Source organism: Myxocyprinus asiaticus, chromosome 9 (assembly GCF_019703515.2).
Source record: "Myxocyprinus asiaticus isolate MX2 ecotype Aquarium Trade chromosome 9, UBuf_Myxa_2, whole genome shotgun sequence".
NCBI lineage: Eukaryota > Metazoa > Chordata > Actinopteri > Cypriniformes > Catostomidae > Myxocyprinus > Myxocyprinus asiaticus.
Genome location: NC_059352.1, coordinates 24,569,418 through 24,584,401, shown reverse-complemented (window position 1 = coordinate 24,584,401; position 14,984 = coordinate 24,569,418). Strand labels below are relative to the sequence as shown.

The 14,984-nt window shown below is 37.2% G+C and overlaps 1 protein-coding gene across 1 annotated transcript in view; it reads right to left on the bottom strand.

Moving 5' to 3' along the window:
• Window positions 1-14,984, bottom strand: part of LOC127446327 (VWFA and cache domain-containing protein 1) — a 144,484-nt gene that overhangs the window by 4,001 nt on the left and 125,499 nt on the right. The window contains exons 21-26 of the mRNA XM_051707148.1: window positions 14,607-14,693; window positions 13,736-13,852; window positions 11,486-11,637; window positions 10,983-11,144; window positions 8,206-8,283; window positions 3,775-3,876 (exon numbers count right to left, since the gene is read on the bottom strand). Of these exons, the coding sequence (XP_051563108.1) occupies window positions 3,775-3,876; window positions 8,206-8,283; window positions 10,983-11,144; window positions 11,486-11,637; window positions 13,736-13,852; window positions 14,607-14,693 (698 nt within the window). The remainder of the gene's footprint in view (window positions 1-3,774; window positions 3,877-8,205; window positions 8,284-10,982; window positions 11,145-11,485; window positions 11,638-13,735; window positions 13,853-14,606; window positions 14,694-14,984) is intronic.

Below are 14,984 nucleotides of genomic sequence, written 5' to 3'. Positions count from 1 at the left end.
TATACCCTTATATACCCTAAGGTAAAAAAAATGCCCCTAAAAATCATATCTGGGGGCAAATATTGCCCCTTAATGTAAAAGTGATTTCTGACATTGATGCTGAGTATTTGACCTTTTAAAAATGTATTTGTCATTTAAATAAACTACAAAAATGTGATTAAAATGGTGAAAACGTCTCAATACTAAGTAATTAACAATAAAATTATGGGTGACCAGTTACAGCACCTAAAACATACTTGTTCAACATACTTGCACAAACTCTAATCTAAAATCTTGATGTAGATGAAAAGTTCATGTGCTAACCAAAAACACAATTCTGTGTACAACTAAAGAGGTATGCATGAAATAGTTGAAATAAATAATAGATCAGACAGCATCTAAACATGTATGTGGTAAGAGAGGAGTTCACTATGGCTACAAAGAAAGAAATTATAAAGAAAAGTTTGAAATTGTGTTTTATATACAGCATATCCTGAATTAAATGAAAGTATAGTACAGAAAGAGCACAAAGGACTCCTACTGTCAAGTGGCCAAATGTCCAGCCACAAATGACATTTAAAACAGAATCGGAGGTGAAAGAAAGGTCAAAAACCTCTCATGATCCCGATCAATGTTTGTATGAGCTGTCTTGGAGAGCTGATCTGGAATCAGCCTTAAAACTCTGCATTGAGTATGGAACAACTAATAAAATGTTCAGAAATATATTCTGGATCTGGTCCTAGCCCTGACACATATAAAAGAGCCAAGCTATTAAACAAGTGCAGCAGGCATCTTTTTGTTTAGACAAAAAAAAAAAAAACCTGTATCTATGACAGGGATGTGCCATCCTTATAAGTAAGGTAAGAAGTGCTTACCTAACAGAAAGGTGAAAAGAAAAATGACACTATGAAATATTTAAATATAACTGTTAATATAAACTACTGTTTTCGTTAAAATTAGTCTCAGTTGAGCAGCACAGACAATTATTCATTTATTCGCTTTGGCACCACCCTCAGGTATAAGAACTTTGTTATGCTTTCTCTGATTCAAAGCATTATTAACCACCCTTTCATTCAACACTGTACGTTCATTCAAATTGAATCATGCCCACTATACAAATGGCCAAGGTAAGCATGCTTACCAAAATGAGCAAGCCAATCAGAAGCTCCTTCCTTCAGTCACGCTATCTGATAGGCTAAACTTTAGTTTTGTGTCAATATTCAAGTTCACGTAACTAATATGTTATTAAGCACTAAAATGGATATCTGCAGTGTAAGTATCGAAGACCTATGTGGATTTGGCAAAGTTAATTTCAATTAAAAATCGAGAAAGAGAGGCTATTGAAACTTCAACAATCGGGCGACTTTTACAACAAAGTGACGGAGATGTTCATTCGCAAGGAGAAACGCATGGATTTTGTGTTCCAGTAAAGGTAAGTTAATATGTTTATAAAAAATCTGTGTTATTGATACTAGATCATGGATACTAGGTCATTGTTTCTGGTTAGTCTGAGGCTATGAAGTACTGATCTGGCAATCATGTCCTTCTTGTGTTATGTCTGTTTTATAGTTCTAACGTTAGGGCGCAGTGTCTGTTTAAAAAAAATAAAAAATAATGGATGTAGTCTTACCCATATAATGTGTATTGGGCACAACATTTAATAATGTGTATTAAAAATCTTTGATACTTACCCAGTCTCAAAGCCCGTGGCACGTGCCTGATCTAGGGAGCCCCTTAGAGGACAGGGCAGGACAGAATTTGTTTTCTGAAATAGTTTTGCATGCCCTCGCAATAGTTTGCGTTCCCTTGCAATAAATTTTCCATGGCTTTACTACAGTAACCATATTTTAACCATGATATTTGTAGTGAAACCATAGTGGTAATACAGGAAAATTAAAACTATGGTAATAAAAATCATAATTTTGTGGTTATTATGGTTTTACTATACAAATACCATAGTTTAACTATGGTTTTACTATAGTAATATTTTAGACTGTAGCAACAGTTTTTGGCGGGAATCATTTTTCTAAAGTAATACTGTAGTAACCATGACAGTTGTAGGCTAACCGTGTTTTGTGTCTGTTTTTTGGTAAAAACCATGGTTTTACTATAGTAATATTAGTAACTAGTAACCATGTTTTTTGGCGTATAGATTACTATAGATTAACCATGGTAATTCTTGTGGTTACTATAGTATTACTAAACCATAAAATTATTATCTTTATAACCATAGTTTTCATTTTCCTGTATTATTACTATGGTTTTACTATGAATATCAAGGTTCAAATATAGTGACTATAGTAAAAGGAGGGCATGCAAAATATTGCAAGGGAACACAAAATATTGTGAAGGCAAGCAAAACGTATTGCGAGGGAATGCAAAATATTGCGAGGGCATGCAAAACGTATTGCGAGGGCATGCAAAACGTATTGCGAGGGCACGCAAAACGTATTACGGGGGAATGCAAACTATTGCGAGGGCACGCAAAACTTATTGCGAGGGAACGCAAACTATGGCACGCAAAACTTATTGCGAGGGAACGCAAACTATGGCACGCAAACTATTGCGAGGGCACGCAAACTATGGCACGCAAACTATTGCGAGGGCACACAAAACTTATTGCGAGGGCACGCAAAACTTATTAACCTGAGTTCCGTACGTATCGGACTCAAATTTGTGTAGCTGTTTGTAGCCTGAACTGCAAAAAAACAAAACAATAACAACACATGAAATCCAATTTTACAAACCCCATCCATGAGTGGTTTGAAATTTTATTTTTGGAAAGCGTTTCGGTCTGAATGGTCAGATCAGATTTTAAGTCGTTTTTTTCAACATTCAGGAAGTGAAGGAGTTATGCAGCACAATACAAAGTGCACAATTTATCTGAAGCTGTCTCCAAATACACTCATTTTCGCTCACTCTTTCCTAATAGAGCGAACTGTGTGACATTCTTTATGTAGAGAATATTGGATGAGTGAAACGGTCAAACGACAACAAAATCAAAGAACAATCTGTCCTAAAGAAACAAACAAGTATTTATATGCAGTGTGAAAATGCATCAGGAGTAAACACATCTCTGTTTGGAAAAAAAGGCTTTAAACCTAAATCTAAAGCTGGTACTCATATTTCTACGTTGCTCCTGGCGAAAACCCTGTGTGTTGGTGGAGCTGCAATGAGTCAGAATGCCCAGTAAAAGACTTCAACGCTGTTCCCGCATACACGCACTCAAAAGCCAAATCAATATTTCCTTAAAACGACCCCTTAAGCTGAATGACTGAGCAGCCGGTGGGAGGTGACATTTAACCCAGCCAAATAAAAATACAGAAAATAAACTTTTCAGAGACTTCTGTGCTTGGTCTTTGCCACCTCTAACTGTTCTCGCTATCACTCAATCTACCCACTTTCTCTGTTTGTCTTCCTCCGGTTCTCTCGTTACACCTCTCCTTGTGGAATAGGGCTGCCCTTTCTCCTCTAGCTGGTTACACAGTGAATTCTAGAAAGCCTTGCCCCTGAGGGGAGGCAGATTTAGCCTGCACTGTAGACTCCGTGTAACCCAAGCTTTGAGCTGCCAATGAAATAGAGGCTAAACACAAGCATAAACTAAGATCCTGGGGTAGGTTCGCTTTCATTCAATAACAGAACTCTTTTTTTGTGAGGCATATTATATTTTTAGGTGAGAAATTTTACGGTCAATTTGTCGATGACCCCTGTTTCAAAGGGATCTTTTCAAATCTACAAATATCTTTTTCCTTTACAGTTGATTCAAAGGAAGAGTGCAGAAACACAAAGGCTTACCGTGGTCACTTTCAGTTCCCGACCGGCCCCAGTATCTCCGCCTGCGTTCTGGACTGTGTGTGTGCCTTTCAATAACAGCAGCAATGAATCGTGTGTTACTAACTACAGAGAGAGACAGAAAAACAGAGCCAAATGGTCATTTTACAATAACGCACTTGGATCGCTTGTTGAACACAGCCCTGCGCAGGAGTACAGGATCTACAATAGGCAATAACACACTCATAAATATTTCTCATCTATAAAGAATTCTCAGTTAATCATGAGGAAAAACTCAAAAGCTACTTTCACACCACACCTGAATGTAACCGAAATCAGATTTTCTGCTCAAATTAGATTTTTTTTGCAAGGCTGTAAACATGACATTTTAAATGTAGCTCATTTCATACACTGCTTATAACATGTTGTAACAATACCGTTACATATTAAAATTATAAACATGCCAGGGTTTGTTATATGCATGCAGGTCAGTTTAGGAGCAACGGGCCACATTTAAAATGACATGTGAACAACCTTCCAAAAAAAATCAGATTTGAACAGAAAATCAGATTTGGGCCAAAATCAGCTGGGGTAAATTTTTTTTTTTTTTTTCTTTTTTAATTGCTTTGTTGTTTTACAACCTTACGATTAAACACCTTATTGGATGTCTGATGAACACCATTATTAGAGCACTGTTGGTAAAGTACCCAACCAACTGTTGGATATTAGGTTGGGTTTGATTCAGGCCAGTTTTCATGCATAACATACTGTATATTATGTATATATCAGTGGTGTAGTCCTACCAAAAAAAGTTGTTTACTATTGCCCAGTCCCTGTTCGTCAGGAGGGGTGTGACTTTACTGTTACTGTAGACTGCGTAATCTGCGTATAGAGAGCAGCGGAACTGCAACTGTGTACATATCATAAATGGGTCATTCCTACAATTCGGTGACATTCCGGCTTTGAAACTTTTGACAAACAAAACATACTTTTACAAGTTCCTTTATGTTTTATCATTACATTATCATTACCTTATAAAGACTGTACTAGTCATACTGGTCAAGCTAAATTACTAAAAAATTCAGATATCCATCCAGTTAAATGGGTAGCATCAGGGTGGGCATTCAGTGGATAAATGAGCCACTACATGGTCTATGATTGATATCTAGGAAACATATTTGTAAACTAATATTTGCGATTTTATTTCTGTTAACAAATACTGTATATTGAAATTTTAAAATTATATTAATTTCACATATATCTTCCCATAATAGGGTGGACATGTTAGGCTTGACCATACATGACTAACAACACAAAATAAAGGAAAAAACAACATATAATATTTGAGCTATAAACCTATAAACAGAAAACTGATGTCCACCTCCTGTGTGTGATGTCATTTCCTAACATATATCTTCAATGAAAGGTCATGGTATCATGACATAACGGTGCACAATAAATCAAGGGACACACAAAAAACCTCCACTATCAGTGTTAAAATTACACATTTACCATAAATGAATACATGTTAGTGAGAGAATGTAACACTAAACTCTTAACTGTATGTGGGTAAAAATAGAAATCCAATGATTTAGCATTTATTTTTGTCAAAGATTTTGACGTGCAGTTTCTGGGACATGAGGAACAGTGCAATAGAAAAGGATTTCAATTATTTAAAATTGAACTTTTAAGTCCAATACAATATAAATACCACACACACTTGTAATGGGGACTTAAATGACACAGAATTGTAGGAATTACCCATATTTACAGGCGTTCCTGCGCGAGACGCTGCTTTACATTGAAAAACAGCGCAGACGGACGCATAAACACGTTCAGTGTGAACGTCCCCTACTAAACTTAAAATGAAAATGCTTAAATACAACGACCAGGAAGAAGAGAGAAAGGGGGAGAAAAGGCTTAACATGAAAATAGTGTATTTCTCATTGGATTAGTGTAGTTGTTTTGGCAGTAAATAGTGTTTATCATAAGGGAAATGTAAGAAAATCATGTTAAGTGTTTTAACTAAACCTGTAGTACTGCAATTTTATTTTGAATTAATGCAGTAATGCAGTTTTTCTTACCTCTCTCTCTCTCTCTCTCTCTCTTCCAGAACGAGCTCTGACATATGCAATAAAATGTAATGGCATGTCATGAATAGGTGCATTTACTGGTGTTTTAAAATCCCAATGGTAGGAAACAATTAACATGCACTCGAATGCAATATGATTTTGATAAAATTATCTTGCTTATGACAGAAAACATGACAGAAAACGTCCACTGACTGTCATTGATCTTTCCTCCAGCCGTTTCTGTCAAATTTAGTGTCCGTGTAAAGCAACAGCCGATATCTCACACAACTCACGTGAAAGGTGTATGTGTGTGCGTGTGTGTTTCAGGTCCATTTCTCTCGATTTGTGAAACATTCTCAGCAGATTGTGTGTGTGAGACACTAAAATACAGGACAAACGGCATTGCGTATGGAATTCATACAGAACGCAATTTTTTCCCTTAATTATGGGACGATTCCTTATTTTACAGGACGTTTGGCATATTTTGTTAATTAATTTTACCTGACACTGCTTCAGCGTGAGGGTGACTCTCTCTCCACTCACTGTCATAAATTCCCTCAGTTGATGATGGCGGCGACAACTGTTTTCAGTGGCGGGGAATGGTAGAATTCAAGTGACAATGCACCAATTACAACAAAGAATCTCCAGTTTCACAAAACAGCATCCAATACAGTTAAAGGGAAACTAACACGACAGTAGATTATGGACTTCTGAAGCAGCAAAACAAGTGGGTATACCGAGGGTATACGCAAATATTGATCCTTTTATGGCTGTTTCACATATGATACCTATGCAATGCTTGTGTAGTAAGTATTTTTTTCAGTGCCCATGTTAATAGGTTAGAGCATCCACCGCACATGGATACAGCACAGCAATGTGTTGCAGGAGCGGTACAGAAGCAGCAGTGTAGTGATCGTTTCCGCACTGAATCTATTTTTGCTGTGCTGCACGCACTGAATTAAAGTGATAGCACTGTTCATGGTCAAAATGAACATGGATTGACATGAAAATGTAGCAATTTCACCATAAATGCATATAATTAAAGTTTACTGTGTTTCCCAGTCACCATGTGACTTTCAGCACTGGGTAAAACAAAGAAAACAAAAACACACTATTACCAGGAGTTGCAAAAATAACAAATGCGATCAGAAGTAAATCTAAAAAAAAAAATTCATTTGAAATACACTACACAGCATGTTATATGGTGTGTGGGGGAGGGGGACACTCGCATCTCAGCAGAAAGCGGCAATCACGTGGCAGGCTGGTGGTCGGAAAACTACACCTCACCTCACATTGTTGTAGGTATTTGTGGTACACAGAAGCCACGGTTCAGTTGCACACTGCAAAAACATCTAATGTGAAAGCACAATCAAGCGCATGCTGCTTCCGCTCCGCCTACACACTGCATCTGCACTACATATGCACTGCATTCGTATCATATGTGAAATGGGCGTTACAAGTCATTATAGCAAACAGCCCTGGGAAAAAAGTAAGCATACGGCGTATATGTGCGTATGGCCCCGACTACACCACTGGTATATATGTTGGGCTTGTAATTAATGAAAACACTAATTGTGCACACACACAGACTGATTTTTGGGTCGAATTCAAATCACACTTACAGGTCACATTTGAGCTTAAGCTAAAGGACTATTCGAGGTTTAATACAAATTAAGCTCTATTGACTGCGTTTGTGGCATAATGTTGATTGCCACAGTAGCTTCTGTATACACATTTTGCTTGTTTTTACGAACTCAGGTTTATAAGTCAAAAATAATTGATAAAATGTAACATTCTTTTAATGCCCATGCAAACCTCTACTATGTGGTATAGTGTTTGCATTTTCCCTTATTTCCAAATCTTAACAGTGATTATCCATTTTTCTATCCAAATGAACTGATACTTAAACAAGTGACACCTTTTTAGATTTCTTACAGTTAAGCATAAACACAGTAACTACTTTGTGATGTAAATCAAACATAAATGTACAACAAAATAAGAATGCAGATCGGGAACACATTGCATATTGTCACTAAAGATGAGACCAATTATGACATCAGACTAGCCCACATGGCTGTTTCAGACAATTACCAGACAAGAATAACACAGTATCTTTGTTAACATGAATGCCCTTTTCTTTTCTTTTTTTGTACTCTGGGAGAATAAAATAGCACACCGTACAAAAAGATTCAAGGATTATCAGCCATTTGGAGTCTAACACATTAAATCACTGAAAAACAGCATTAATGGTACGGAGTACAATACTGCAGATTTGCTTACTTGCACATACAGTAAAGACCCTCAATATGTAATTACTAATGCAAAAATGGGCATTAAAGGTTTTGTAAGTGTAGCAGTGCCAGGCAGGCACATAATATCTTACTTATTCCTCTGTCTTCATGACTGTCTTCATCTCTGTCATCTCGTTCATTGTCTAAATTAGACATCCGCACGGACATCTCTGTCAAGAGAAAGAGAGACAGACAAACAGGCAAAGGAGATCAGAAAGATGAAGCAATCCTTAACATATCTGACGTAATATACAGTGGGGTTCAAAAGTCTGAGTACACGTGTGAAAATACTTCTATTTTGCATTTTTCTAATTCAATACAGATTTTTTTTCTTAATAATATTAGCATAACAATTTGAGTGAAAACCTGAAAGAAGAACTTAAGATGGATTTCAGCATATCTTAGTATTTGGTATGTCCCTTTTTGCTTTAATGACAACATGGACTTGTGCTTGCATGGACTTCAGAAGTTTGTGCAAAACCTCATGATTCATGTTATGCCAGCATGATCTGAGAGCGTTTCGCAGAGTATCATCTGTGCTTCAATGAAAGCATGGAAATCTGAACTTTCGTTCAGTTAACGGTCAATTTGACAAGACTTCCTGTTTGAAATTTTTCAAAATCTGTTCTTCCAGGTTTAAATGAGATTTTGAATCATTTGTATCTCGCCTTCTTGATTTGTCGAGACACCAGACATCCAATTCCCTCATTTATGGACATCACTTTGGATGCTTTTAATTGCTGAATGCTTACCAGACATCAAAATGCTGAAGAGAGCCCAGTTTAAGGGAAATTAACATTCCAGCCTATTCATTTCCAAATCATACATTCAGACTAAAGGTGCATTCTCAAAGTTTATATAACGGATTTAAACTGATTTTACATTGCATCAGACCAAGAAGGTATAGCTATGCTTCCGAGAACAGTCCTACTCCTGCACATATACAGGCTGAATTTGACTGGACATTAGTGAGCAACTGTAAGGGAAGAAGTTCATTAAATTACTTTTATATCCCTCTCTGGTCCCTTTAGCGGTCAGCTGTACTTTAGTATCTCATTTGCTCTAGAGAGTAGCACTTTAATTAGGAAAGTTTGTGTGGTTTGGCATAAACTCAACATGAAATCAAAACTCTTAAAGTGATAGTTCACCCAAAAATGAAAATTCTATCATCATTTACTCACCCTCATGCCATCCCAGATGTGTATGACTTTCTTTCTTCTGCTGAACACAAACTAAGATTTTTAGAAGAATATTTCAGCTCTGCAGTTCCTCACAATGCAAAATTTTGAAGCTCCAAAATGCACATAATGGCAGAATATAAGTAATCCGTAAGACTCCAGTGGTTAAATCTATATCTTCTGAATTGATATAATAAGTGTTGGTGAAAAACAGATCAATATTTAAGTCTGTTTTGACCCTGAATTCTCCTCCCTGCCCGGTAGGTGGCGATATGCACGAGGAATTTGAAATGCAGAAAACAAAAAAAGAATGTGAAAGTGGAGACTGATAGTAAAAAAGGACTTAAATATTGAACTGTTTCTCACCCACACCTATTATATCGCTTCTGAAGATATGGATTTAACCACTGGAGTCGTATTGTTTACTTTTATGCTTACTTTATGTGCATTTTCGAGCTTCCAAGTTTTGGTCACCATTCACTTGCATCGTGAGGACCTACAGAGCTGAAATATTCTTCTAAAAATCTTTGTTTTCAGCAGAGGAAAGAAAGTCATACACATCTGGGATGGCATGAGGGTGAGTAAATAATGTGAGAATTTTCTTTTTTGGGTGAACTATTGCCTTTAATGAGAATGATTAGTTGTACATGTAATAAAAAAATTAAATAAAAAAAAGTTTGTCTTTGTAATCTTTCATTAAACTTCGATGGATTTGATGGATGCAATCAAGTCCCGTTCTACATTTTTACCACTGAATATCATGTTTTACTCGAAAATAAGTAACAGAAGTCAAATGGGTTACAAATGCCTTTTCATGTAGACCAGGGGTCAGCAACATTTTTGACATGAAGTGCCATTTTTAATTGCTGAAACCCGCTATGTGTGCTTTTCCCTTAATTATGAAGTTTGAAAGTCACCATCATTGTGGTTTAAGGAGTGGGTATGCTGGGATGAACATCTCAAACATTGATAACATTGTTTTCTTATTTACGTCATGTGATGCAAATAGGAAAAAATGAACAATTAAAACAAGAAAACATAGGGTGTCATTCACTCTATGCGACCAACTCAAAGCGGACGCGTTTACTTGCATGACTCGCCGAAAGCAAAGAGCTGCTATATCGGCTGCTCGTGAAGTGCAAATGGTTTGCCACCCTGCACTCATCTCAAGTTGACTAGGACATATTCATCACACTTTAATAGAGTTTAGCTTCCTATTCAGCTCATAACTAAATAAACATGCTGCATGATTTTGATGGATTACAAAAAGCAGTAGATTGGCATTCCACGTGCAGGTGCGAGGGACTTCATATAAATAAAATACTTACACGTCTCTCTCGCTATTAATTGCGTTGCAAGTGATTAATCCTGCCGACCCCTGATGTAGACTTTAATTAACTAATCTTTCACATAGATTTTTTTCTCTCTGTGCTAAGCCAAGTATAACAGCCTGAATAACAATCTTATAGCCCTTTTACTGAAATAACGACAAGAGTCAAACTTTATTTCCCAACAGTCCCAGGTAATTTTCCACTATGAAGTATACCTTGAAATTCATAACTACAACAGTATTGATTGGGTTTCAAAAATGAAACAACAACAAACAAACAAAATGAAAAAAGAATTTGATAAACAGATGTTGTATTTTCAGAGTCCAGTGTCCAAACTCAGATCGGACTATAATGACTCACCCTGTGCGGCCAGAGGGGACATGTGCTGATGGCTGCGACGGTGGATCTGGTGTCTGTACGCATACACAGCCAACACCAGCACCATGATGCATCCCATAATGCCACCTGCCACAGGCCCCACAGGCGCACTTTTGATCATATTCAGTGAAGCCACCTCCTCATCTGCAGAGAGCGAGAAATGACAAAAAAGGAAAATAACAATTAGAAAAGATAGGACAAATAAGCGGAAATGCACACAGAAACTGATCCTCTAGGTAAAATGCGTGACTCATGAAGCCAGCCTCAAATCTAAACTTCTGTTCATATCTTTGTGTCATCAAATTGGGTGTTTCAACTACCATGATCTTTAAAAAAAAAAAAAAAAGCACTAAACTACAGAATGGTTCAATCTGACACACGGAAATAGCAAAGAACTATTTAACTATGCATTCTTTTAGAAACATAAACGTATATAGTAATAAAGTGCAGCACATGTGATGTGTGACCAGAGGTTTTAGGCTTACCTAAAAGACCCAGTCCATCCACATAAGGACTCTTGGCACCTACTATACCACCAAAACATTCTTTTTGCAGGGCACAGTATGGCTTATCCAGGTGGGTCTTTCCGTCACTGTCCACCATACACCACTCGCAGTCCAGAACACCAAAACAATCACTAAAAACACAAAGAAATGTTATAATGCATAAATACTGCAACATGAATTTATAATTATAATTACATTTTATTTATCACACATTTGCACATATACAGTGAAATTCTTTTTTTCACATATCCCAGCTAAGCTGGGGTCAGAGCACAGGGTCAGCCATGATACAGCGCCCCTGGAGCAGATAGGGTCAAGGGCCTTGCTCAAGGGCCCAACAACTCAACTCAAGGGCATCTTGGCAGTGCTGGGGCTTGAACCCCCAGCCTTCTGATCAGTAACCCAGAGTCTTAACCGCTGAGCCACCACTGCCCCCTTGGTTACCTTGAATAAGTGACATATCAAAGTACATTAGAGTTGTTTCGACTCACAATGTTTCGACTACTTCCGAATGTGGTTTGAGTGATCTCAAAATAGTACCAACACCTGTATGTTGCATTGTTCACTTGTGGAACACCCGAGTTAGATGTTAATACCAGGGGTAAAGGTATGCTTAACCTGATGCGACCCCGTGTCCACATGCGTGGACGTTGCATTTTGGCTTCACTATATGCAACGCATAATTTAAATTCATTTAAACCGACTGATCTCAGTTCAGAAAACTCTGGGCTGTCAGTAAATGTTTAAACTTGTGATGCACCGAGTCATGTGACCAAACAATATGGCGCCGATCACAGTGGAGTTTGTCTTTGGAAGAAACGCCAACAAAATTACATCTGATAAGAAACTTACGTTTTTACATTGAAGCCTGTTTGAGTCAAAAGATTTCAGTCTCTAGTTTCATCCGATATGCCATTTTTATAATTTAAGCGATTTATTACGAAATTCCATGATGCTAAACACAATGTACACTAATGTGTACTTTAGCACATTTTTTCATTTTAATTCCTATATTTACTGTGTATGATCACATTGAGAATCAATGAATTCATCCAAAAGCTGAAAAACCTTGCTTTCAGAGGCTTTCTATGGAATTAGGATGAAAATCAGGTGCATTACAAACTGTTTTGAGACCAGTGCGGACAGACAGCACACTGGAGATCAAGTCATCCACTAAATAGGGAGCAAGGGAGCATCATATGGCTCTCTATACAGCTAAGTGCATTCACTCCTAAAATCCATCCAAAAGTTCAGTTTCAGGCTGCAGATGATGTTTGGACCACTCAACATGTTTGGCACACATGGGACAATGGTAATCATAGATTCCCATTGGTATTATTTAAAATGTCACAACTTAGTCCCGCTGTCCACATATGTTGCCATCATTTTTTAGGAAAACTATTTGCTCTAGATTTTTTTTTTTTTTTGCATGTTTATTAGGCGTTACAAAATAAAAAGGGAAATGGAAAATGCACATAGCAGTCATGCTCGGGTCTCAGGAGGTTAATGTCAAATTAGGTAAATGCTTCATTAAAAAATCCATTACATGAATTCAATAGTGTTAAAATATGTTTTTAATTTTAATGCGTTAACTTTAGCAGCTCTAATATACAGTGTGGTCCAAAAGTCCACTAGTGAAATTACTTTTACTTTACGTAAAAAAAAATAAAAAAAATAAATTCCATCCCAAATTATTTAGTCAGCAACAATTTGACAGAAAGATTGAAATGAATAATAAACACATACTTCAGAATTTCTTAGTATTTGGTATGTCCCCCTTTGCTTAAAGTGTGCACGTAAGCTCGCATGGACTCCAAAACTCTGTGCAAATCCTGATGATCCATGTTATCCCAGCATGATTAAAAATGTTTCAAAGAGCATGACTTAGTGACCCAGAAATAGTGCAGAATCTTGAATATTTCTAATTCATTTTACATACCAACTTTTCAGTGTTTTACATTTTTAAATCAAATTTTAAATACCAGATTTTCAATGTGGACACAGATTTTTGGACCCCACTGCACATGGTTTATATATAGCTTTTCACCATGGACCCCTCATAACAACTCTTATTATACTGTGGTTCTTGGGAAACACGAGTCGTTATGGCTGGTAAAGGTTGTAAATAAGTGATTAGCTGTGTTAATTTAAAGGGGCAGAATCAGTCCAAGTGTTGCTGTTAAGGTCCTGTTAAAGGGCAGGCTGATTACAACTGACATGTAGCCATACCTGCTGGTGAAGCGCTGACTACATCTGGTGTTGATACACTGAGGCAGAGTGTCCTGTAGACTGGGCTCAATAACAGTCAAAGACAAAGGCTCCTGGTGCACATCACAGCTCGGATTTCTGTACACACACACACACACAGACACATATAGTCAGCCCGGAAGGGAAACAGTAAGGGTCAGTAAGGCCCAAAATACAACCTCAGCCTCATTAAAGTCAAAGGTATAGTGTTAGTATTGTGCAAAAGTTTTAGGCACCTAAAAAGTTTCACAAAAAAAAACATTTATTTTAAGATGGTTATTTATATGTTGAGCTTTAGTGAGTCAATAGGAAATATACATTTTAGACTCCCAAACATTCCTTTTGCAAATAGAAAAGAAGAACAGACACTCCACCTTTATTTATAATATTTATTTCTCACTGAAATGAGCAGATGGCAGAGTGACAAAGATAAATGCCTAGAGATCTCTTAGCTGGGAATAACACGACAAACCTGAAAGCGTCCAAATATCTTTCGAGGAACAATTCTGAGCTTAACAGCTAATTGAGGACACAGGTGGCTGGATATCTATTCATTGTGACAAACAAGAACTTGATGAAGTGACAGGCAGAGGTGTGTGTGCACTGACTAAGTGTGAATCGTTCCAGTGCATTCTGATGAGAGTCTGGACATCTGATCCTCTACTCTGAGCGTGTGATTAATTTCAAATGGTCTCTTGATTAAACATCAATGCAATCTATTCTCCAAGCAAAAAAGAGCAAACTTGGCTTTTTAACATACTGTGTACAACATGCAATGGCTTTAAAATGGGTTTAATGACAACTCTTGTGGGTCCTTTTATAAAACAAAGTGAGATGTCCTGCTGTGGTTTACCTGTTCTCAGCATTGGTGAGGTTGCCAGTGCACTCATTCACCTCTAGAGGGCATTCACAGGGGCACTCACATTCATTCTGCTCCATTCTGAGAAAGATGGTAATACATTGAGAAATGAAGAGTCAGTTTGGAAGTCTATTAACCAGGCAACTACCTACATAAATGTGTAAAAGATATTTTCTTGACTTGCTTTTATTTCTACGAGAATGAGGGAGTTAAAGTATTGACAGGCACATTATCTATTAGAGCAAGGGGCCCCCCAAATTTTTTTTTTCAACTGAACCCCTACAACCAACATTTTTACTTGACATACCACCTGAAATTGCAAGTAATGTTCTAACCATTGAAAAAGTATACAGAACGATATAGTTAATTATT